General features: G+C 40.0%; 1 protein-coding gene across 2 annotated transcripts in view; it reads right to left on the bottom strand.

The window, feature by feature from the left end:
• Positions 1 to 26755, bottom strand: part of GLRA1 (glycine receptor alpha 1) — a 112109-nt gene that overhangs the window by 1236 nt on the left and 84118 nt on the right. For both annotated transcript variants that reach the window (XM_055285560.2, XM_055285561.2), the window contains exon 8: positions 5303 to 5449. In XM_055285560.2, coding sequence (XP_055141535.1) covers positions 5303 to 5449 — 147 coding nt within the window. The remainder of the gene's footprint in view (positions 1 to 5302; positions 5450 to 26755) is intronic.

The raw sequence follows: 26755 nt of genomic DNA, 5'->3' as shown, positions 1-26755 counted from the left end.
TTGTTTGTAGATTTTCTCTTGTGCCTTCTCATGTCCCTTCCTTAATGCTCGCTACCAAAATGCCTGCTGCCCTGATCTTTCTAGTTCATCCCTTTCCCAGGTCATGGTGGTCTTGCCCTGGTCTGAATCATGGAGGCACTTTTGTCTGCTCTCCTCATGTCCAGCTTTGTTATCTTTTCATGTGAGCTCTGGGGAGGAATTGAGAGTCTAATGTTTTGGTCTCAACTGAGCTGTCGATTCAGTGTTGGCATTGGGAAGTTTTATCAGCTCACATTGCCCACCTAGATAACGCTTTTAGGAAAGGAACACCATCTTCTGCTTGTTCCTGTGCAGGACCGGGCCAACAGAGAACAAGAAACTCAGTATAGGATCCACTGGTGCCTCTCCATCTCTCCTGTAGGATAGGCCACCTTCTGGTTTGTTTGTTTTGTTTTATTTTGTTTGTAGAGATGGGGGTCTCATTATGTTGCCCAGTCTGGTCTTGAACTCCTGGCCTCAAGAGATCCTCCTGCCTCGGCTTCCCAAAGTTCTAGGATTACAGGTGTGAGCCACTGTGTCCAGCCCACCATTGCAACAGCCTCCAATCTGCCCCCACCACCCAACCCATCTGAGTCGTTATAACACAGATCTTGGTCATCTTTTGCTTAGAACCTTTTAATAGGCTACCACTGACTTCAGGTTAATTAAAATCCTGAACATGATAAACAAGGCCTTAGAACCTGGACTCTGCCTGCTTTTCCAGTCTCATCTTGTGCCATTTCTATCTGGTGTTCTATGCTTTAGTCACTGAAATATTTCCTTATATTTGAAAATGTCATGGTTCTTTTCTTGATCTCTGGGCCTTTGTGCAGGTTGTTCTCCCTGCCTAGAACACGCTCTCAACCCCATCTCTTGTCTCCAACTCCTCTTTCACCTAATTCTTTCTCAGAAGCCTTCTCTGAGCTCCCAAGTATAGGCTAGCCGTTCCTGCTGTGTGCTCCATAAGCTCTCTGTACGTATCTCCGTCTTTTTTTTAAAGCTCTTATCACATTGTATGGTAATTTCTTGATTAGCGTCTGTCTCTTACTAGATTATAAGCTCCATGCAAAGTCTGTCATGTTCACTGCACTCTCAACACTGAACATATGAACGTAGTCCCTGGTTCATAAGCTCAAAACTTGGTATATGTTTGTTGAGCAAATGTTTACTTGTATATCTTCACCAGCTTTAGTGTCCTTTTTTTTTGTTGTTTGTTTGTTTAAATGGAGTTGTATTTTTAGCACCAGAAGGGTTTGAGACATATGGTAAATGCTCAAGAAATCCTTGGAAAATGAATGAATCTTGTCCAACATCTTCATTGCAAAAGTGAGGAGGAAGAGGATGTGCTACATACAGTGCCTGGCAAACAGGTGCTCAGTAAGTACTTGTCTATGAATAGGGCAACAGTAGAAGATTCAATGCCAGGGCCAAGGAGAGGAGTTGCGGGGAGCCGGCCAAATTGCTGGACCTAGTACTTAGAAGGGGGTCTAAGTCTGACTCTATTGCATTTCAGTGAAAATCTCCCCTTGCTGGAGCTTGGGTGTTGTTTTTTTTTTAATTTTATTTTTTATTTTAAACTGGGACCTAGTTAGATAGGGGGAAGCACCAAATTAACTTTTTATGCTGCTTTGGGTGAATTATTCTTTGCCTTTCTTATCTGTTAAACATGGGAATAGGAGGCATAGAGGTTTGGATTGAAGGCCCCATCTAGCTAGAGGATTATCAATTTCATATTGTGTCTGGGAGAAACATTCCCTAGGAATGACTGGTAAAGGGCTTGCTATTCTTATTGGAACCAGCAGGTGGCAGGAAATGTATGCCCAACTGCATCTGGAGCTGCTTAGAGCTGGAGCAGGGGAAATCTGGTAGTGTACTCTGGAGCTCAGGGAGGTTGCTAGTAGTATGCCTGCTGAGTCTGGTGCTCACAGATACGGTTTCCTAATAATTTGCCTAAGGAGGCAAGCCAGAGAATTCGAGAACCAGATGCTTTCTGCACAACAAATGAGGCAACATGGGAAGATTGTGGGAGCTGGGAAAGCTGTCCAAGATCATAGGCTCTGAGAAATTCAGGCATGTAGCTAGTTCCTCTCCACACCATCTGGGACTTAAAATCCCTTCTGCAAACTTCCTGTTAAAGAGGGTTTCTGCAGAAGAAGCTTGTACACCTCTAGTGTACAAATCACTTCCAGAGCGGCTTACTCTAAGGAAACTATGGTGAGCTCAATTCTGCATCATTGTAATTTCTGACATTTGGGCCAACTTAAGAGCCTTTATGAATGAGATTACGTTAATTCAAATGCATACAAGAAGGCAGGCAGGAGAAATGTGAGTGGTAAAGTGAGTTGGGGCTGAAAAATATCCCTGATTAGAAGGGATGGTATTAACTGGAAAATGCATTCCCTACCTAAAGGCAGTTCCAGTGCACCAATACCTTATGGGAAGCACATTCAGTGTGGCTGGTTGCTATGATTTTTTTTCTAGTGAAGCCAGAAGTGTGGTTTTTAAAAGCTGACCCCTTAAGTCCAGATTTTAAAAACACTCCAGGCCAAAGTAAAGATATTTGCACATCAAATTTGGCCTTCTGGCTACTAGTTTTTGACCTTCGCCATGGGATGAGGCTTAGTTTTTATTTAAGATCTAATAAATGAAAGACGATTTTTATCTGCTTCAGGATGGACACACTGAACAGATAAGAACTCATGGAGGTATGGTTAATGTTTGGAGAAGAACCTCGGGTCTTTTAGCACCTCTCCTGCCTTTGCCATCAGTGCCTCGTGATACTGGTGACTTGACCTTGCTATTGTGGGTCTCTCTCATCAGTTGCATGGAAGGAGTGGATGGGGTGATTGCTGAGGTATCTTCAAAGGAGGGAACAGAGCAGGAGAATCTGATCAAATCTAGCTAGTGGCCTTATTCACACTTTATCTGGCCAGAGATAGTGTTTGTTTTCTTCTAGTGTGTCAAACTGGTAGATACTTGGGGGGCGTAGAAGCGGCCTTTGAAAGTACCATAGGCCTACCATACTACATATCTTCAGGAGGCTCCATTCCCATTTTAGTCCATACAAACAGCATCTACTGGAGCTGTGCAGTGCCCAGTCAAAGGGGCTGGTGCTAGTAAAATATCTTGGACATGATCTTTTCAAATTAGTGTTTTTAACAAATGTCTCTAGCAGATGAAATTATAAAAAGCAGCTAGTCTATAGGGAAAATGGAAAAATAAAATCCTAGAGATACTTATGTTTGGTCCCTTTCTTTCTTTCTTTCTTTCTTTCTTTCTTTCTTTCTTTCTTTCTTCTTTCTTTCTTTCTTTCTTTCTTTCTTTCTTTCTTTCTTTCTTTCTTTCTTCTTTTTCCTTCTTTCCCTTTCTTTCTTTCTTTCTTTCTTTCTTTCTTTCTTTCTTTTCTTTTCTTTTTTTTTTTTTTTTTGACACAGTCACTATGTTGCCCACATTGGTCTGGAACTCCTGGGCTAAAGCAATCCTTTCACCTCAGTCTTCCTAGTACTTGGGATTATAGGCACAAGCCATCAGGCCAGTTTCTTAATTAGACTTTTTTTTTTTTTTTTTTTAAGCATCGGAGGCTAGGTATTAAATGGACAATATAGAGTAGCTAAAACTAGGGGTCGTTTAAGAAGTGTCATCTGGCTTGCTGAACTCAAGACAATTTCTTCCTTCAATGTAGTTTAGAAGGATGGTGATATCTTAATTCCCATGGACATCTTCTGTCTTGGAACGTCGGCCTCCTCCCTGTGGTAAACTGCCAGAAGTTAATTGAATCAGATTGCTGATGTTTAAGAAACACACTGATGGAAATGTGTGTATATGTAATCATTTTAATCCTCGGCACTTGTGCGGCAGGAACAAAACTTAAAGCTACTTTGGCATACCCTGATTTAATTCTCACCAGAATTTCCCTTTATACGCATTTTGCACATGGAGAACCTGGGCCCAGGTAGGCTAGCTCGAAGTCTCATACTAAAGAAAACTAAAGAGGCAGGGTCCTTTGTCACAGCACATTGCACCTGGGCAGACAACTATTTTGTTTTATTTTATTTTTGAGCTTTGCTGATTAGTAGACAACGATTTTAAATAGGTCAGTCTAAAGCTTGTAGGACCTGGCACATTGCAGGTATGTACTGTGACCTGCAACACTATGACAGGTCATAATGTGTGGGTCCCTGGTTGCCCTAATCTGTCAGTGGAAAAACTTCAGACTGTCTGTCTTCTTTATTGCTTTTAATGGCAAAAACTGCAATTATTTTTCCACCAACCTAATCGTTTGTTTATCCCTTTGTTCATTTGTTTGACAAATACTTATTGCATGCTCACTATATGTTAGGCATTGTGTTAGGCACCAGGGATATAGCACAGAGCAAAAACAAACACGGTCTCTGCCTTTATGGAGCTTGCAATTTGGTGGAAGAGATCGGCTTTAAAAAACACATCATTGAATTTGTGCTTTTAAATCAGGATACGTTTTTAGAAGTTTAGAAATTAAGTTCAAGTAGAACATGGCATTTGCTAGGACACACAGTGCACTGGAAGAGCAGTACAGGGAAAGAGAACAAGATATTTAAAGTCTTGTGTGTATGTTTGAAGAACTAAGAAAAAAGCCAGGGTGGTTGGATCTTCTGGGGAACTAGTTATGGACCCATGATATGGAGCAGTTTGCTCCAGCAGGCTGCATGCTCCCCATTGGCATTCTTTGGTCAGTGCACAACCTCGTGAACAGAGATTGGTAACTCCTCAGAGGTGCCCTGTCAAATATTCCTTTATTCAATCCCTCATATGGAGAGAGAACCCACTCTGGTGGAGATCTTGCTTGTTGCCTCTTTCCTGGAGGCAGGAAGCAAAGGCCTGAACCTGGGCATTCTACTTTAAGATCTCACCTTTTATGGAGCAATTGTCTTCTGGAATCAAGCCTATTAAAACAATGCAGGCTTGCAGAAAAAAGCCAATGGACACCTCCCAATCTTTTAGGCTTATAGTTAGTTATTTTCTTGACCCCATCAGCTTTTAGTTAATTAGTTCTGCCTTTAGGTATAACTTGATAATTTCTGTAATGTTACTGTTACGATTCAAAGAGTGACTGCCTATAGACCCAACTAGGGCATTATTTACGGGAGGGAAAGCTGAGACCTCTAGGTCTTTAATTCCTATTTCTAACCTGCCTTGCACATTGAGAAGGATGGACCATTGAAACAAATAACACAAGACAAGACTACTTAGAACTCTTTTGTTTACTACCAGCTGTCCCTCCTTAGGCAGTGACCCAAAGGCCTACCTTGTGATGTCTCCGCTTCCTCCTGAATCGGAGCAGCTCCTTATGTTGCCGAGACACAAAGTTAACGGCAGCATATTCTAGTAGGGCTGAGAACACAAAGAGCAGGCAAACTGCCATCCAAATGTCAATGGCTTTCACATAGGACACCTAGAGTGAGGGTGGAGGAGAAACACAGGGAGGTGAGAGCAGGGGAATGTAAAACATTAAGCATGGTGGAATATTTTCTGCTCTTCAGTAATTCCCTACATCACCTACTGCTGTCTGCTCCTCAGCTGGGATATTAGGGTGGAGGTACAGAGGAAAACAGAAGAGAAATGCATCAGACAGACTGGAAAGAATATTGGGGGTAGATTGTGGTACCTACGAGACTACTGAAGAGAGGACAATGGTATATTTAGCATTATCACTTAGAACAGAATGCTGTGTTTCATTTAAGGGTGATTGGAACAAACTGTTGTAGTGAGCATTAAAAGTGAATGGAGGATGTCAGCAAAAATGACATTGTAAGGACCTGAAAATTCCTCCAAAAAATTAATGAGAACACTGGAAAAAATTGTCAGTGCCAACTTTTCAGAACTCCACTAATTACCAAAGCCTTGTATCAGTCCTGTGAACATTTATTCAAGAAAATCAGCTGAATCTTAATAAGAACAGCAAGCTTTGTGGCAGCGTTTAAAAGTGTTACTGAGATATAATTCACATACCATACAATTCACACATTTAAAGTGTACAGTTTAATGATTTTTAGAATATTCACACATGTGCAACCATCATCATCAGTCAATTTTAGAACATTTTCATTACCTCAAAAAGATGTTACCTTTTAGCTATCACCTCTCTATTCCCCCAGCCATAAACAACCACTAATCCATATTTTATATGAATGAAATAATACAATATGTGGCTTTTTATGATTGGCCTCTTTCACTTAGAATATTTTCAAGGTTCATTCACATTGTAACATGTATCAGTATTTCATTCCTTTTTATGGCTGAATAATACCCTGTTTTATGGATATACAACATTTTGTTTATCCATTAATCAGGTAATGGATATTTAAGTTTTCTACCTTTTAGCTACTGTGAGTAATGCTGCTATAAACAACCATGTACAAGTTTCTGCACGGACATGTATTTTCGTTTCCCTTGGAGCTTTGTGGTGTTTTGCCCTATTCCTGTCCTAATCTATCCAGCTCCATGGTAGCCTTGAAAACCAACAGCTGTCTGGAAGCCATTGGATGGAGCAGAACACAGATGGAGCTTCTTCAATGCCTCATTCCCAGAGAGTTATCATCATTTGACATATCTCATGGTTCCCTCAAAGATGCCACTCACAAGGCTGTCTTTGACCTGATTTGGAATTGGCCCCATGTGAACAACCTTTTCTTTGAGGGCATTTATCAAAAGCAATCAATAGTAATTGCCACCTGAGGCAGTTGGGGCAAAATAATAGGTGAATCAAAAAGCTGAAAAAGAAAAGCTGGGTAATGAGATGTTTATAGGGGGCTTTGGAAAGCTGTGACATATTCTTGGGAAACTGTGTGCAAGCTTAGAGCTGTGTGCATTCCTGGGAAGACTTGAGATGGTTCTAGGCTCTCACCTTTGGCTAACCTTGATAGTCTGAGCAAGCAGGAAGTGGAGCCTGAGTCAAAGTTGTAAACTGCCTCACAGAATGTTTAAGGTAGAGAGCCCCTTGGCAAAGTCTAGGAGACTTATAGGTTCCAGGCATTTAAGAAACCTTTGTCTGATTTTTAGCTGACTACCAACCTGAGCAGAGACTTCAGTAGTCCCACAAAACAAATAATACAAACTTTATGGAATTAGTTCAGAAAAGTTACTGAATAGCAACAGCAACAAATCCTGGAGAGAGAGGAGAATTTGATTTTCAAAGTTGCCACATTATATTATTAAAATGTCCAAACTTGGCTGGCAAGATGGCCAAATAGGAACAGCTCTGGTCTGCAGCTCCAAGCAAGATCAATGCAGAAGGCAAGTGATTTCTGCATTTCTAACTGAGGTACCCAGCTCATCTCACTGGGACTGGTTAGACAGTGGGTGCAGCCCACAGAAGGTGAGCCGAAGCAGAGTGGGGTGTCGCCTCACCCAGGAAGCACAAGGGGTCGGGGATCTCCCTCCCCTGGCCAAGGGAAGCCTCAAGCGGCTGTGTCATGAGGGACGGTGCACTCCAGCCCCAGATACTACTATTTTCCCAGGGTCTTTGCAACCTGCAGAAAAGGAGATTCCCTCGGGTGCCCGTGCCACCAGGGCCCTGGTTTTCCAGCAAACTCCAGCAGCCGTTTGGACAGACACCGAGCTAGCTGCAGGAATTTTTTTTTTTTCATACCCCAGTGGCACCTGGAACCCTAGCAAGGCAGAATTGTTCACTCCCCTGGAAAGGGGGCTGAAGCCAGGGAGCCAAGTGATTTAGCTCAGTGGATCCCATCCCCATGGAGCCCAGCAAGCTAAGATCCACAGGCTTGAAATTCTCGCTGCCAGCACAGCAGTCTGAAGTTGACCTGGAACACTTGAGCTTGGTGGAGGGAGGAGCGTCCACCATTACTGAGGCTTGAGTAGGCAGTTTCCCCCTCACAGTGTAAACAAAGCTGCCAGGAAGTTCGAACTGGGTGGAGCACACCACAGCTCAGCAAAGCCTCTATAGCCAGGCTGTGTCTCTAGATTCCTCCTCTCTGGGCAGAGCATCTCTGAAAGAAAAGGAGCAGTCCCAGTCAGGGGCTTATAGATAAAACTACCATCTCCCTGGGACAAAGCACCTGGGGGAAGGGACAGCTGTGGGAGCAGCTTCAGCAGACTTAAACGTTCCTGCCTGCCAGCTCTGAAGAGAGCAGTGGATCTCCCAGCACAGCACTTGAGCTCTGCTAAGGGACAGACTGCCTCAAGTGGGTCCCTGACCCCTGTGCCTCCTGATGGAGAGACACCTCCCTGCAGGAGTGGAAAGACAACTCATACAGGAGAGCTCTGGCTGGCATCTGGCAGGTGCCCCTCTGGGATGAAGCTGCCAGAGGAAGGAACAGGTAGCAATCTTTGCTTTTCTGCATTCTCCACTGGTGATAACCAGGTACACAGGGTCTGGAGTGGACCTCCAGCAAACTCCAGCAGACCTGCAGTTGAGGGTCCTGACTGTTAGAAGGAAAACTAACTAACAGAAAGGAATAGCATCAAAATCAACAAAAAGGACATCCACACAGAAATCCCATCTGAAGGTCACCAGCATCAAAGACCAAAGGTAGATAAACCATGAAGAAGAGGAAAAGCCAGCACAAAAAGGCTGAAAATTCCAAAAACCAGAATGCCTTTTCTCCTCCAAAGGATCACAACTCCTTGCCAGCAAGGGAACAAAACTGGACAGAGAATGAGTTCAACAAATTGACAGAAGTAGGCTTCAGAAGGTGGGGAATAACAAACTCCTCCGAGCTAAAGGAGCATGTTCTAATCCAAGGCAAGGAAGCTAAGAACCTTGAAAAGAGGTTAGAGGAATTGCTAACTAGAATAACAGGTTTAGAGAAGAACATAAATGACCTGATGGAGCTGAAAAACACAGCGCGAGAACTTCGTGAAGCATACACAAGTATCAATAGCTGAATCGATCAAGTGGAATAAAGGATATCAGAGATTGAAGATCAATTTAGTGAAATAAAGCGTGAAGACAAGATTAGAGAAAAAAGAATGAAAAGGAACAAACAAAGCCTCCAAGAAATATGGGACTATGTGAAAAGACCAAACCTACGTTCAATTGGTGTACCTGAAAGTGATGGGGAGAATGGAACCAAGTTGGAAAACACTCTTCAGGATATTATCCAGGAGAACTTCCCCAACCTAGCAAGACAGGCCAGTATTCAAATTCGGGAAATACAGAGAACACCACAAAGATACTCCTCGAGAAGAGCAACCGCAAGACACATAATTGTCAGATTCACAAAGGTTGAAATGAAGGAAAAAATGTTAGGGGCAGCCAGAGGGAAAGGTCGGGTTACCCACAAAGGGAAGCCAATCAGGCTAACAGCGGATCTCTCGGCAGAAACCCTACAAGCCAGAAGAGACTGGGGGCCAATATTCAACAATCTTAAAGAAAAGAATTTTCAATGCAGAATTTCATATCCAGCCAAGCTAAGCTTCATAAGCAAAGGAGAAATAAAATCCCTTACAGACAAGCAAATGCTGAGAGATCTAGTCTCCACCAGGCCTGTCTCACCAGAACTCCTGAAGGAAGCACTAAACCTGGAAAGGAACAACTGGTACCAGCCACTGCAAAAACATGCCAAACTGTAAAGACCATTGACACTATGAAGAAACCACATCAACTAATGGGCAAAATAACCAGCTAGCATCATAATGACAGGATCAAATTCACACATAACAACATTAATCTTAAATGTAAACAGGCTAAATGCCCCAGTTAAAAGACACAGACTGGCAAATTGGATAAAGAATCAAGACACATCAGTGTGCTGTACTCAGAAGACCAATCTCACGTGCAAAGACACATATAGGCTCAAAATAAAGGGATGGAAGGATATATATATATATATTTTTTCTTTTGAGACAGTTTTGCTCTTGTCCCCCAGGGTGGAGTGCAATGGCATGATCTCAGCTCGCCGCATCCTCCGCCTCCTGGGTTCAAGCGATTCTCCTGCCTCAGCCTCCCGAGTAGCTGGGATTACAGTCATGCACCACCATGCTTGGCTAATTTTGTATTTTTAGTAGAGATGGGGTTTCTTCATGTTGGTCAGGCTGGTCTCGAACTCCTGACCTCAGGCGATCCATCTGCCTTGGCCTCCCAGCATGCTGGGATTATAGGCAAGAACAATCATGTCTGGCAGGATGGAGGGATATTTACCAACGAAATGGAAAGCAAAGAAAAAAAAAAAGCGGGGGTTGCAATCCTAGTTTCTAATAAAACAGACTTTAAACCAACAAAGATCAAAAAAGACAAAGAAGGGCATAATGGTAAAGGGATCAATGCAACAAGAAGAACTAACTATCCTAAATATGTATGCACCCCATATACACCCAGATTCATAAGGCAAGTTCTTAGAGACCTACAAAGAGACGTAGACTCCCACACAATAATAGTGGGAGACTTTAACACCCCACTGTCAATATTAGACAGATCAAGGAGACAGAAAATTAACAAGGATATTCAGGATGTGAACTCAGCTCTGGATCAAGTGGAACTAATAGAAATCTACAGAACTCTCCACCCCAAATCAACAAAATATACCTTCTTCTCAGCAACACATCACACTTATTCTAAAATTGACCACATAATTGGAAGTAAAACATTCCTCAGCAAATGCAAAAGAATGGAAATCATAACAAACAGTCTCTCAGACCACAGTGCAATCAAATTGGAACTCAGGATTAAGAAACTCACTCAAAACCGCACAACTCCATGGAAACTAAACAACCTGCTCCTGAATAACTACTGGGTAAATAACGAAATTAAGGCAGAAATAAATAATTTCTTTGAAACCAATGATAACAAAGACACAATATACCCGAATCTCTGGGACACATTTAAAGCAGTGTTTAGAGGAAAATTTATAGCACTAAATGCCCACAGGAGAAAGCAGGAAAGATCTAAAATCGACACCCTAACATCAGAATTAAAAGAACTAGAAAAGCAAGAGCAAACAAATTCAAAAGCTAGCAGAAGACAAGAAATAACTAAGATCAGAGCAGAAATGAAGGAGATAGAAACATGAAAAATCCTTCAAAAAATCAATGAATCCAGGGGCTGGTTTGTTGAAGGTTTGTTGAAGGTCTAAAATATATAGACCACTAGCCAGCCTAATAAAAGAGGCTGGGCATGGTGGCTCGTGCCTGTAATCCCAGCACTTTGGGAGGCTGAGGTGGGTGGATCACAAGGTCAAGAGATCAAGACCATCCTGGCTAACACGATGAAACCCCGTCTCTACTAAAAAATACAAAAAATTAGCCGGGCGTGGTGGCAGGTGCCTGTAGTCCCAGCTACTTTGGAGGCTGAGGCAGGAGAATGGCGTGAACCTGGGAAGTGGAGCTTGCAGTGAGCCAAGATTGCGCCACTGCACTCCAGCCTGGATGACAGAACGAGACAATGTCTCAAGAAAAAAAAAAAAAAAAAAGAGAAGAATGAAATAGACACAATAAAAATGATAAAGGGGATATCACCACTGATCCCACAGAAATACAAACTACCATCAGAGAATATTATAAACACCTCTATGCAAATAAACTAGAAAATCTAGAAGAAATGGATACATTCCTGGACACATACACCCTCCGAAGACTAAACCAGGAAGAAGTTGAATCCTGGAATAGGTCAATAACAAGTTCTGAAATTGAGACAGTAATTAATAGCCTACCAACCAAAAAAAGCCCAGGACCAGATGGATTCACAGCCAAATTCTACCAGAGGTACAAAGAGGAGCTGGTACCATTCATTCTGAAACTATTCCAAACAATAGAAAAAGAGGGACTCCTCCCTAACTCATTTTATGAGGCCAGCATCATCCTGATACCAAAACTCATTTTATGAGGCCAACATCATCCTGATACCAACACCTGGCAGAGACACAACAAAAAAAGAATTTCAGGCCAATATCCTTGATGAACATCGATTCAAAAATCCTCAATAAAATACTGGCAAGCTGAATCCAGCAGCACATCAAAAAGCTTATCCATAACCACCAATTCAGCTTCATCCCTGGGATGCAAGGCTGGTTCAACATATGCAAATCAATAGACATAATCCATCACAAAAACAGAACCAATGCCAAAAAGGCCTTCGATAAAATTCAACACCCCTTCATGCTAAAAACTCTCAATAAACTGGGTATTGATGGAAGGTATCTCAAAATAATAAGAGCTATTTGGTGTTTTAGACATGAAGTCCTTGCCCATGCCTATGTCCTGAATGGTATTGCCTAGGTTTTCTTCTAGGATTTTTATTGTTTTAGGTCTAACATGTAAAGTCTTTAATCCAGCTTGAATTAATTTTTGTATAAGGTGTAAGGAGGGGATCCAGTTTCAGCTTTCTACATATGGCTAGCCAGTTTTCCCAGCACCATTTATTAAGTAGGGAATCCTTTTCCCATTGTTTGTTTTTGTCAGGTTTGTCAAAGATCAACAAAAGCCAAAATTGACAAATGAGATCTCATTAAACTAAAGAGCTTCTGCACAGCAAAAGAAACTACCATCAGAGTGAACAGGCAGCCTACAAAATGGGACAAAATTTTCGCAACCTACTCATCTGACAAAGGGCTAATATTCAGAATCTACAATGAACTCAAACAAATTTACAAGAAAAAAAAAAAACCCATCAAAAAGTGGGCGAAGGACACGAACAGACACTTCTCAAAAGAAGACATTTATGCAGCCAAAAAACACATGAAAAAATGCTCATCATCACTGGCCATCAGAGAAATGCAAATCAAAACCACAATGAGATACCATCTCACACCAGTTAGAATGGCAATCATTAAAAAGTCAGGAAACAACAGGTGCTGGAGAGGATGTGGAGAAATAGGAACACTTTTACACTGTTGGTGGGACTGTAAACTAGTTCAACCATTGTGGAAGTCAGTGTGGCGATTCCTCAGGGATCTAGAACTAGAAATACCATTTGACCAGCCATCCCATTACTGGGTATATACCCAAAGGACTATAAATCATGCTGCTATAAAGACACATGCACATGTATGTTTATTGTGGCATTATTCACAATAGCAAAGACTTGGAACCAACCCAAATGTCCAACAATGATAGACTGGATTAAGAAAATGTGGCACATATACACCATGGAATACTATGCAGCCATAAAAAATGCTGAGTTCATGTCCTTTGTAGGGACATGGATGAAACTGGAAACCATCATTCTCAGTAAACTATTGCAAGGACAAAAAACCAAACACCGCATGTTATCACTCATAGGTGGGAATTGAACAATGAGAACACATGGACACAGGAAGGGGAACATCACACACTGGGGACTGTTGTGGGGTGGGGGGATGGGGGAGGGACAGCATTAGGAGATACACCTAATGCTAAAGGACGAGTTAATGGGTGCAGCACACCAACATAGCACATGGATACATATGTAACAAACCTGCACATTGTGCACATGTACCCTAAAACTTAAAGTATAATAATAATAATAATAAAAAAAAGAGCTATTTATGAAAAACCTGCAGCCAGTATCATACAGAATGCGCAAAAGCTGGAAACATTTCCTTTGAAAGCCAGCACAAGACAAGGATGCCCTCTCTCACCACTCCTATTCAACATAGTATTGGAAGTGCTGGCCAGGGCAATCAGGCAAGAGAAAGAAATAAAAGGTATTCAAATAGGAAGAGAGGAAGTCAAATGATATCTGTTTGCAGATGACATGATTGTATATTTAGAAAACCCCATCGTCTCAGCCCAAAATCTCTTTAAGCTGATAAGCAACTTCAGCAAAGTCTCAGGATACAAAATCAATGTGGAAAAATCACAAGTATTCCTATACACCAATAATAGACAAACAGAGACCCAAATAATGAGTGAACTCCCATTCACAACTGCTGCAAAGAGAATAAAATACCTAGGAATCCAACTTACAAGGGATGTGAAGGACCTTTTCAAGGAGAACTACAAACCACTGCTCAAGGAAATAAGAGAGAACACAAACAAATGGAAGAACATTCCATGCTCATGGATAGGAAGAATCAATATTGTGAAAATGGCCATACTTCCCAAAGTAATTTATAGATTCAATGCTATCCCCATCAAGCTAGCATTGACTTTCTTCACAGAATTAGGAAAAACTACTTCAAATTTCATATGTAACCAAAAAAGAGCCCACATAACCAAGATAATCCTAAGCCAAGAGAACAAAGCTGGAGGCATCACGCCACCCAACTTCAAGCTATAATACAAGGCTACAGTAACCAAAACAGCATGGTACTGGTACCAAAACTGATATATAGACCAATGGAACAGAACAGAGGCCTCAGAAATAATGCCACATAACTATAACCATCTGATCTTGACAAAAACAAGCAATGGGGAAAGGATTCCCTATTTAATAAATGGTGTTGGGAAAACTGGCTAGCCATAAGCAGAAAACTGAAACTGCACCCCTTCCTTACACCTTATGTAAAAATTAAGATGGATTGAGGACTTAAATGTAAGACCTAAAACCATAAAATCCCTAGAAGAAAACCTAGGCAATACCATTCGGGACATAGGCCTGAACAAAGACTTCATGACTAAAACACCAAAAGCAATGGCAACAAAAGCCAAAATTGACAAATGGGATCTAATTAAAGAGCTTCTGCACAGCAAAAAACAACAACAACAACAAAACAAACTATCTTCAGAGTGAACAGGCAACCTACAGAATGGGAGAAAATTTTTGCAATCTATCCATCTGACAAAGGGCTAATATCCAGAATCTATAAAGAACTTAAACAAATTTATAAGAAAAAACAAACAACCCCATCAAAAAGTGGGCAAAGGATATGAACAGACACTTCGCAAAAGAAGACATTTATGTGGTCAACAAACATATGAAAACAAGCTCATCATCACTGGTCATTAGAGAAATGGAAATCAAAACCACAATGAGATACCAGTCATGCCAGTTAGAAAGGCCGTCATTAAAAAGTTAGGAAATAACAGATGCTGGAGAGGATGTGGAGAAATAGGAATGCTTTTACACTGTTGGTGAGAATGTAAATTAGTTCAACCATTGTGGAAGACTGTGTGGCAATTCCTCAAGGATCTAGAACTAGAAATGTAATTTGACCCAGAAATCCCAATACTGGGTATATACCCAAAGGATTATAAATCATTCTACTATAAAGATACATGCACATGTATGTTTATTGCAGCACTGTTCACAATAGCAAAGCCTTGGAACCAACCCAAATGGCCATCAATGATAGACTGGATAAAGAAAATGTGTCACATATACACTATGGAATACTATGCAGCCATAAAAAAGGATGAGTTTGTGTCCTTTGTGGGGACATGGGTGAAGCTGGAAACCATTATTCTCAGCAAACTAACACAAGAACAGAAAACCAAACACTGCATGTTCTCACTCATAAATGGGAGTTCAACAATGAGAATACATGGACACAGGGTGGGGAACATCACACACCAGGGCCTGTTGGGTGGTAGGGGGCTAGGGGAGGGATAGCATTAGGAGAAATACCTAATGTAGATGATGGGTTGATGGGTGCAGCAAACCACCATGACATGTGTATACCTATGTAAAAAACCTGCATGTTCTGCACATGTATCCCAGAACTTAAAAAAAAATAAAATGTCCAATTTTAACAAAAATTCTAAGACATGCAAAGAAAGAGGAAAGTATGGCTCATACATGGGGAGAAAAGTAGTCAAAAGAAGCTGTCCCTGAGGAAGCCCAGATGCTGGACTTAATAGACAAAGACTTTAAATCAGTTATTTTAAGTATGTTCAACAAACTAGAGGAAACTATGTCTAAACAACTAAAGGAAAATATGAGAGCAGTGTCTCACCAAATATAGCATATTAATAAAGAGAAATGATAGCCTGTAATCCCAGCACTTTGGGAGGCTGAGGTGGGTGGATCACCTCAGGTCAGGAGTTTGAGACTAGCCTGGCCAACATGGTGAAACCTCGTCTGTACTAAAAATAGAAAAAATTAGCCAGGCATGGTGGTGCATGCCTGTAATCCCAGCTACTCGGGAGGCTAAGATTGGAGAATCGCTTGAACACAGGAGGCAGAGGTTGCAGTGAGCTGACATTGTATCACCGCACTCTAGCCTGGGCAACAGAGTGAGAGTCCATCTCAAAAAAAAAATGATAAAAAGAACCAAATAGAAATTCTGGAGTTGAAAAGTAAAATAACTGAAATGAACACTTCACTAGATGGAATCAACAGTAGATTTAAGAAGACAGAAGAATCAAGAAACTTAAAGAAGAATTGGTGGATTTTAGATTATACGGTCTGAGGAACAAAATGAAGAAAAATAAACAGCCCCAGAAACCTGTGGGAAACGACGTAATGCACAAACATAATGTTTAATAGGAATCTGCAGTGGAGGCAAAAAGAGAAAGAATATTTAAAAAAAATAGTGCCTGAAAACTTATCAAATTTGATGAAAAATAGTAATCTGTACATCTAAGAAGCACAGGGAACTCCAAGTAAGATAAAGAGATCCACACCTAGACACATCCTAATCAAACTGTCAGAAGACAAAGTCAGAATCTTTTTTTTTTCAGATGGAGTCTCGCTCTGTTGCCCAAGCTAGAGTGCAATGGCTAGATCTCTGCTCACTGCAACCTCCACCTCCAAGGTTGAAGAAATTCTCCTGCAAAGGCAGAATCTTAAAACAGCAAAAGAGAAGCAACTCCTTTTGTACAAGGGGTTCTTGATAAGATTAACAGTTGTATTCTCATTAACACCATGGGGTACAGAAGATAGTGGGATAACATTTTCAAAGTGCTGAAAGGAAAAGACTGCCAATTTTTCTCAAGAATTCTGTATCCCTTAAAAATGAAAAACACATTTTTAGGTAAACAAAAGCTGAGAGACCTCCACTAGCAGATCTGTCCTACAAGAAATACTAAAGGATGCCCTTTAGGCCAAAATAAAAGGATGCTAGACTATAACTCAAATTCATATGAAGAAATAAGGAGTATTAGTAAAGGTAACTGCATAGGTAAATATTCAAGACAATATAAAAAATGTTTTTGTTTATAACTTTTTTCTCCTATCTGATTTAAAGGACAATTGAGTAAATCAATGATTGTAAACCTGTGTTAATCAACATATAATGAAGATGTAATTTGTATGATAATAGCAATGCAAAGGAAGGGGGAGGTAATTGAGGTATATAGGAGCAAAGTTTTTTGTGTACTGTTTGTTATGAATTGAATGTTTGTGTGCCCCTAAAATTCGTATGTTGAAGTCCTTATCCACAATATGACTGTATTTGGAGACAGGGCCTATGAGGAAGTGATTAGGTTAGAGTTAGGGTTAGGGTTAGGGTTAGATCTTAGAGGTGAGATCTTTAGGGTGAGATCTTACAGGTGGGGCCTTAATTCAATAGGAATTAGGGAAGAAGAGATACCAGAACTCTTTCTCTACCACGTTAGGACAAAGCAAGAAAGTGGTCATCTGCAAACCTGAAAGAGAACCTTCACCAGCAACTGAATTAGCTGCCACCTTGATTTTGGACTTCCCAGGTTTCGGAACTATGAAAAATATATTTTTATTGTTTAAACCACCAAATCTGTGGCATTTCTTTTAGCAATCCAGGTAAACTAAGACACTGTTGTAATTCAGTTAGTATTAATAATCTGAATTAAATGTTTCTAAAATAACATGAAATTGTAATCCTCAGGGCAATCATGAAAAAAATAACTAAAAAAAAAAAAAATAGTAAAAGAAATGACCAGGGAATTAAGATGACACACTAGAAAATGCTGTTTTTTTTTTTTTTTTTTAAGATAGTGTCTTGCTTTGTCACCCAGGCTGGAGTGCAGTGTTGCCAGCATGGCTCACTGCAGCCTCAATCTCCAAGGTTCGAGCAGTCCTCCCACCTCAGCCTCTTAAGTAGCTAGGACTACAGCTGTATGCCATTCCATCCAGCTAATTTTTTAAAGGTATTTTTTGTAAATATGGGGTTTCACCATGTTGCTCAGGCTGGTCTTGGACTCCTGAGCTCAAGCAACCTATCTGCTGCTGGAATTACAGGCATGAGCAACTGCACTCACAAAAATACATATTTAATGCAAAAAGGCAGTAATGGAGGAACAAAGACACAAAAAAGATAAGATATATATAGAAAACAACACAATGGCAGATGTAAATTATACCAAATTGCATTTTTTATTATATTAATTAAATTAAGTGGAAATAGACTAAAAAAACTAATTGAAAGAGATTGTCAGACTGGATTAAAAAATAAAATGCAACTACATACTGTCTATAAAAGATACACTTTAGAGTCAAAGACAAAACTGTGATAAAAGTAGAAGAATGGAAAAAACATACCATGTAAACAGTAACCAAAAGAGGCCTTTAGGTGATTATACCAACATCAGAAAAAAAAAGAAACACAAACAAACCAGTCTTTAAGAAAAAAAATTGTTAATAAGAGATGAAGAGCATTTGATAATAAATGAGTCAATCCATCAAGAAATATAACAATTTTAAACATCTATGCATCTAACAACAGAGCCCCAAAATATGTGAAGCAAAACTGCTTGAACTGAAGCAATAAATAGATAATTCAACAATAATACTTGGAGTCTTCAAAACCCTGCTTTTTATAATGAATAGAATAATTAGAAGATTGCCAAGGAAATGAAAAATTTAAATGACACTGTAAACCAGCTAGACCTAAAGAACACCTATAGAACACTTCACCCAGTAACTGAAGAATATACATTCTTCTGAAGTGCACCATGGAGTATTTTCAGAATAAACCATATATTATGCATAAAACAAGTCTCAAACTTAAAATAGTTGAAATCATACATGTTTTCTGATTTCAATGGAATATTAAAAATGGATAACCAAAAGAAAGTCGGAAAACTCACAAAAATGAATTAAGCAATGCATCAAAGAATAAATAAAAGATATATTAAGGAATACTCTGAGATGAATTGAAAACACAACATACTACAACTAATGAGATGCAACTAAAATCATTTTTAGAGGGAAGTGTATAACTGTAAACACCTGTTTTAAAAAGAAGAAAGGTCCTAAATCAATAATCTAACTTTGCACTTTAAGAAACTAGGAGGGCAAACTAAAGTCAAAGCCAGCAGAAGGAAGAAAATAATAAAGATTGGAATGGTAATAAGTAAAACAGTAGAAAAATAATAGAGAAAATCAATGAAAACAAATGTTGATTCTTTGAAAAAGTTAGCAAAATTGAATAACTTCTAACTATACTGTTCAAGAAAAAATGAGGGAAGAATCAAATTACTAAAATAAAGAGTGAAAGAGGAGGCATTATTATCATTGACTTTACAGAAATAAAAACTATTATAAGGGAATACTTTGAACAACTGTATGCCAATAAGTTTGATAACCTAAATAAGGTGGAAAAATTCCTAAAAAGACACTGACCCAGAAAGAAATAGAGGCCGCTCACGGTGGCTCATGCCTGTAATCCCAGCACTTTGGGAGGCCAAGACGGGTGGATCACCTGAGGTCAGGAGTTTGAGACCAGCCTGGCCAACATGGCGAAACCCCATCTCTACTAAAAATACAAAAATTAGCCGAGCGTGATGGCATGTGCCTGTAATCCCAGCTACTTGGGAGGCTGAGGCAGGAGAATTGCCTGAACCCAGGAGGTGGAGGTTGCCGTGAGCCAAGATCTTGCCACTGCACTCCAGCCTGGATGACAAGAGCAAAACTCCATCTAAAAAAAAAAAAAAAAAAAATAGAAACTTTGAATACACACATAACATGTAAGGAGATTGAATTAGTAATAAAAATTCGACAAAGAATTGTCCAGGACCAGATGGCTTCCTTCATTAATTCTACCAAACATTTAAAGAATTCACACAAATCCTTCTTATACTCTCAGAGAAGTGGAAGTGGATAGAACATTTCCCAACTCATTCTAAGAAGTGAGTATTATCCTGATAACAAAACCAAAGACATCACAATAAGGAAAACTACATATCAACATCTCTTATGAATACAGACAAAAAAAAACTCTCAGGAAAACACTAGCAAACCAAATCCAGTGACATATAAAAAAGAATTATACATTATGAGTAAGTGGGACGTATCCCAGGAATGCAATGTTAGTTGAACATACAAACATCAGTCACCATATGAATAAAATAAAGGAAAAGTATCACATGATCCTCTAAATAGATGCAGAAACAGGATTTGACAAAATTCAACACCTTTCATGGTAAAAATACTCAACAAATTGAGAATAGAAAACTTCCTCAAACTGTAAAGGGCATCTATGTAAAACCCACAGCTAACCTCAGTTTTCAGTGAAAAACTGAAAGCTTTCTCTGTAAGACCAGCAATGAGACAGGAATATCTGTTCTTACTACTTCTATTCTTCATTGTACTGGGAGATCTAGCCAGGGAAATTAGGTGAGAAAAAGAAATAAATGACATCTAGGTGAGAAAGGAAAAAATAAAGCCTTCTCTATTTGTACATCACATGGTCTTGTATAAAGAAAATCCTAAGGATGTATAAAAGACTTAGAGTTAATAAATGAGTGCAGCAAAGTTATTGGATGCCAGATGAACATACAAAAATTAATTGTATTTCTATAGACTAGAATGAATAATTTAAAAATTAAACGTAGAAACAATTCAATTTATATAGCATAAAAGAATATATCTGTACAACACCTGTTATATGATTTAACAAAATAAGTGCAAGACTTGTACGCTGAAAACTAGAAATCTTTCTTGAAAGAAATTAAAGATGACCTAAATAAATGGGAAGAAATCCCATGTTGATGGATTGGAAGACATAATATTGTTAAGATGGCAATACTCCCCTGATTAGTCCATGGATTCAATGCATTCTTTATTAAAACTCCAGCTATTTTTTTCATTTCAAAAACTGACAAGCTGCTTCTAAATTTTTTTTTTTTTATTTGAGATGGAGTCTCACTCTGTTGCCCAGGCTGGAGTGCAATGGTGCGATCTCAGCTCACTGCAAGCTCTGCCTCCTGGGTTCATGCCATTCTCCTGCCTCAGCCTCCCAAGTAGCTGGGACTACAGGCGCCTGCCACCATGCCTGGCTAATTTTTTTGTATTTTTAGTAGAGACGAGGTTTCACTGTGTTAGCCAGGATGGTCTCGATCTCCTGACCTTGTGATCTGCCCCCCTCGGCCTCCCAAAGTGCTGGGATTATAGGTGTGAGCCACCATGCCTGGCTGCTGCTTCTAAAATTTATGTTTGTGTTCAAATGCAAAGGACAGAGAGTAGCCAAAACAATCTTGAAAAAGTAGAACAAAGTCGGAGGACTCACACTTCCAAATTTTAAAAGTTACTCCAAAGCTACAGTAATCAAAACAGTGTGGTACTGACAAAAGGATCAACATATAGATCAATGGAATAGAATTGAGAGTCCAGAAGTAAGCCAGTCCATTTATGGGTCAATTGATTTTTTTGACAAGGGTATCAATTCAACAGGGAAAAGAATACCCTTCTCAACAAATGGTGCAGGGACAACTGGATATTCACATGTGAAAGAATGAAGTTGGGCTGGGCACGGTGGCTCACACCTGTAATCTTAGCACTTTGGGAAGCCGAGGCAGGCAGATCACCTGGGGTCAGGAGTTTGAGACCAGCCTGGCCAACATGGTGAAACCCCCTCTCTAGTAAAAATACAAAAATTAGCCAGTTGTGGTGCATGCCTGTAATCCCAGCTACTCGGGAGGCTGAGGCAGAAGAATCGCTTGAACTCAGGAGGCAGAGGTTGCAGTGAGTCAAGATCATGCCACTGCACTCTAGCCTGGGCGACAGAGTGAGACCATGTCTTAAAAAAAAAAAAATGAAGTTGGACCTCTTCCCTCACATCACGTACATAAATAAATCTAAATGTGCCAAAGACCTAAACATAAGAGCCAAACTATGAAACTCTTAGAAGAAAATATAGGTATTAATCTTCATGATCTTGGATTAGGCAGTAGTTTCTAAAAAATGACACCAAGGCCAGGAGTGGTGGCTCACGCCTATAATCCCAGCACTTTGGGAGGCTGAGGCAGGCAGATCGCTTGAGGTCAGAAGTTCGAGACCAGGCTGGCCAACATGACAAAACCCCATCTCTACTAAAAATATAAAAATTAGCCAGGCATGGTGGTGCATGCCTGTAATTTCAGCTACTCGGGAGGCTGAGGCTGGATAATCGCTTGCACCTGGGAGGGAGAGGTTACAGTGAGCCGAGATCGTGCCACTGCACTCCAGCCTGGGTGACAGAGCAATACTCCATCTCAAAAAAAAAAAAAAAAAAAAAAAAAAAAAAAAAAAAGACACCAAAAGCATAAGCAACAAAAGAAAAAACAGATAAATTATACTTTATCAAAATTAAAAAGTTTTGTGCATAAATGATACTATCTATCAAGTGAAAAGAAAACCCATAGAGTCTTAGTCCGTTTTGCATTACTTCAAAAGAATATCTAAGATGGGATAATTTATAAAGAAAAAAACGGTTTATTTGGCTCACAATTCTGATGTCTGGAAAAGTTCAAGATTGGGCATCTGGTGAGGGCCTCAGGCTGCTTCCACTCATGGTAGAAAGTGAAGGGAAGCCAGCATGTGCAGAGATCACATGGTGAGAGAGGAAGCAAGAAATGGGTGGGAGATGCCAGGTTCTTTTTAAAAATCATTTTTTAAAATTTTATTTATTTTTTAATTTTATTTTAAGTCTTGGGATACATAGGCAGAACATGCAGGTTTGTTACATAGGTGTATTACCTGTGGCCAGGCTCTTTTTTAACAGTGAATATAGCGAGAACTCACCCCTAAGAGAAGGCATTAATCTATTCATGAGGAATCCACTCCTATGATCCAAACACCTCCATTAGGACCCATCTCCAATGTTGGGGATTAAATTTTAATACAAGTTTTGGAAGGGAAAAGAATCTAAACCGCAGCACATAGAACAAGAGAAAATATGTGCAAATTATATATCTAATAAAGGTCTAAAATCCAGAATACATAAAGAACTATTATAACTCAATAATAATAAGATAAATAACAAAAGTGAGCAAAAGATTTTAATAGTGAGTGGAGCAGAAATGCAGACATTTCACCAAAGAAGATATAGAAGGGATCAACAGGCACATGAAACAATGCTCAGCATTATTATTCATTAGCAAAATGCAAATCAAAACCACAATGCAACACCATTTCACACCCACTAAATGGCTATAGTTAAAAAAAACATATAATAATGTATGTTTGTGAAGATGTGGAGACGTTGGAACCCTGGTGGGATCATAAAATGGTATAGCTGCTTTGGAAAACAGTTTGGCAGTTCCTCAAAAGGTTAAGCATGTAGTTAACATGTGACACAACAGTTTCACGTCTAGGTATATACCTTTGAGAATTAAAAACATGTCCACACAAAAACTTGTACACAGATGTTCACAGCAGCATTATTTATAATAGCCAAAGTGAAAATAAACCAAATGCTTAACTGCTGAATGGATAACAAAAGTTGATATATCTATACTATGGAATATTATTCAGCCATAAAAAGGAATGAAGTACTGATGCATTCTACAGCATGGATGAACCTTGAAAACATTACACTAAATGAAAGAAGCCAATCATAAAAGGCCACATGTTGTATGATTCCATTTATACGAGATGTCCAGAAAAGGCAAATTTATACAGGTAGTAGGTATCCATTTATTGTTACCAGAGGCTCTTGGGAGTGGGGAATGAGGAGTGACTGTTGGAGGGTATGGATTTTCTTTCTGGGTGATGAAAATGTTCTGGAATTAGATACTATCTGTAGGCAGTTGTATAGATAGGGTTGTACAACTTTGTGAATACACTAAAAGGAACGAAATCTAATGCTTAAAAAGGCAAATAAATAAAAAGTATGAATGAAGGGGAAGGTGGAGTTGAGTGTTAATAACATATGGAGCCAAATATTTTTAACCACAAATGCAGCAGAATGTTGAGTCTAGTGTAAACCATAAGTAGAGAAGAATGTGGCATCAACTATTAATAGTGAGTGGAGCAGAATGTTGAATCTAGCATAAGGAAAAGAAAGCAGAACATTATGTCTGCTGTTACAGTTGCACACAGCAGAATGTGTTGTCAGGTGTTAATAGTGATCAGAGAATGTGGATTCAAGCATTTGTAGTGAATGTAGCAGAATTTGAGGTCTAGTGTGAATGCTGCAGAGAGCATATTGTCGAGTTTTGTTAAGGGTGAATAGAGGAGAGTGTGGTGTCTACTGCTGATGGCAAATGAAACAGAATGTTGTGTCTCACATTAAAAGTTAATGGAATAGTCAGTGTCATGAAAAACAAAAAACAGCTGGGAGACTGTTCTAGGTTAAAAGAGACAAAATAGAGCAACCGTGTGCAATATGAATTGGATCCTTGATTGGATCCCTCATCATATTTTCTGATGACTTTTTTGACAACTAGGAGAATTTATTTTTTTATTTTTTATTATATTTATTTATTTATTTATTTTTTGAGACGGAGTCTCGCTCTGTCACCCAGGCTGGAGTGCAGTGGCGCAATCTCGGCTCACTGCAAGCTCCGCCTCCCGGGTTCATGCCATTCTCCTGCCTCAGCCTCCGAGTAGCTGGGACTAGAGGCGCCTGCCACCACAACCAGCTAATTTTTTGTATTTTTAGTAGAGACGGGGTTTCACCGTGGTCTCGATCTCCTGACCTCCTGATCCGCCCACCTCAGCCTCCCAAAGTGCTGGGATTACAAGCGTGAGCCACCGCGCCCGGCCTAGGGAGAATTTAAATAAAGGTCCTGTATTAGATGATATTATTGAATTATTTCAAATTGAATTATTTCTAATTCAATAATAACCATTGAGTTAATGTTAATTTTTAAAGTTGTGATAATGTCCTTGTGATTCTCCTTCCTTATTTTGAGGTGAATTGCCATGTCTTTGTTGATTCAGTAAAAATTGCATCTACCTACCTACCTGCCCATCTATCTATTTATCCATCTGTCTACCTCTACTAAGAAAGTATATGTGGGAAAATGATGACTGGTGAATCTGGGTAAAGGGTGTGAGGGTGTTTATTGTATATTCTTTCAACTTTTCTATATCAAAACAGAATGTTAAGCAGCATTAATTGGAAATGGTGCAAAACATTGTTTTTAGCAGAAGGCTAAAGGAAGCAGAATGTGGTGTCCGGCATTAAGAAATAGAGCAGAATATCGTGTCTATTGTTGAGTGAATAGAGCAGAATGCGACTCAAATGATAATAGTGAATGTGGTAGAATGCAGCATGTAGCATTAAAAGAGAGTGAAGTAGAATGAAGCATCAAGCATTAACAGTGAAGGGAACAGAATGTTGTACCTCAGCTAGGTGAATGGAGGAGTATATGGTGTCTAGCATTAACAGTAAGTGAAACGGAACATTACTTTTAGCGTTAAAACTGAATTAAGTAATCCTAGCACTTTGGGAGGCCAAGGTGGGTGGATCACGAGGTCAGGAGTTCAAGACCAGCCTGGCCAACATAGTGAAATCCCGTCTCTACTAAAAATACAAACATTAGCCAGGCATGATGGCGCATGCCTGTAGTCCCAGCTACCCGGGAGTCTGAGGCAGGAGAATCGCTTGAACCCGGGAGGTGGAGGGTGGAGGTTGCAGTGAGCCGAGATTGTGCCACTGCACTCCAGCTTGGACAACAGAGTGAGACTTCGTCTCAAAAAAAAAAAAAAAAAAAAGTGAACTAAGCAGAATGCAAGATTTAGTGTTGACAGTGAAGGGAACAGAAGGTTGTATTGATCGTAAGGATGACTGAAAGAAAAATAGTGCCTGGTGTTAGTAATGAATGAAGTGAGATGCTGTGTCTGGTGTTAGAGGTGAATGGAACAGAATGTTGTGTCTAGCATAAGGGTGAATGGAGCAGAATGTGTATCTGACATTAATAGTGAATGGAGCAGAATGCTGTGTCTAGTGCTGATAGTGAATGAAGCAGAATATAGTTTAGGAGTTAACAGCAAATGCGGTGTTTAACACTAGAAATGTATCAAATTGAAATGTGTCCCAGAAAAGGGTTAACAAAACAGGCCTGAGGCTGCTATCTTAGAAAGGGCTTGCTTGCAAGGTTGCCTCTTGGATGGCATCTGGGAACTTGGATTTTGGGAGTATTCCTACTTTCCCTAACTGATAAGGCTGGCTTGCTGTGCCTAGATTGTACAAACAATCTGGTTCATGCTGAACAATTTGCTTTCCTTTTGGGAGTCTGGAATTTTGGCACATGCTAGGCAGAGGGCGCTGATGTGACCAGCCCCCAGTTAAAACATGGCATGCTGAGCCTCTAATGAATCTTAGAGCAGACTCTGTTTTTCTTTCCTGTGTCTTTTTTTTTTTTAGATGGAGTCTCACTCTGTTGCCCAGGCTGGAGTGCAGTGGCACGATCTTGGCTCACTGCAACCTCCGCCTCTCAGGTTCAAGTGATTCTCCTACCTCAGCCTCCTGAGTAGCTGGGATTACAAGCGCGGGCCACCATGCCTGGCTAACAGTTTCTGTTTTTCTGTCTTTTGGGGCAGAAACATAGCACACACGTGTCTGCATTGTTGTTGCTGAGTAAGAGTGCATTCTGTGTGACCCCTCATGGGAGGGGGAGAGTAAGGAAGCCTGCACATGGATTCCTCTAGTCTCTGCCTATGTTCTTTCCCCCTAATGAGCTAGCTGTATCTTCTGAATATGCTGCTGTAATAAATCTTAGCTGTGGAGAGCTGAGAATGGGAGAAGAGAGGAGTGTGTGA

The sequence above is a fragment of the Symphalangus syndactylus genome, chromosome 7, assembly GCF_028878055.3.
Source record: "Symphalangus syndactylus isolate Jambi chromosome 7, NHGRI_mSymSyn1-v2.1_pri, whole genome shotgun sequence".
In the NCBI taxonomy this organism is placed as follows: domain Eukaryota; kingdom Metazoa; phylum Chordata; class Mammalia; order Primates; family Hylobatidae; genus Symphalangus; species Symphalangus syndactylus.
The sequence above is the reverse complement of the archived record's forward strand: the minus strand, read 5'-3'. Positions and strand labels throughout refer to the sequence as shown.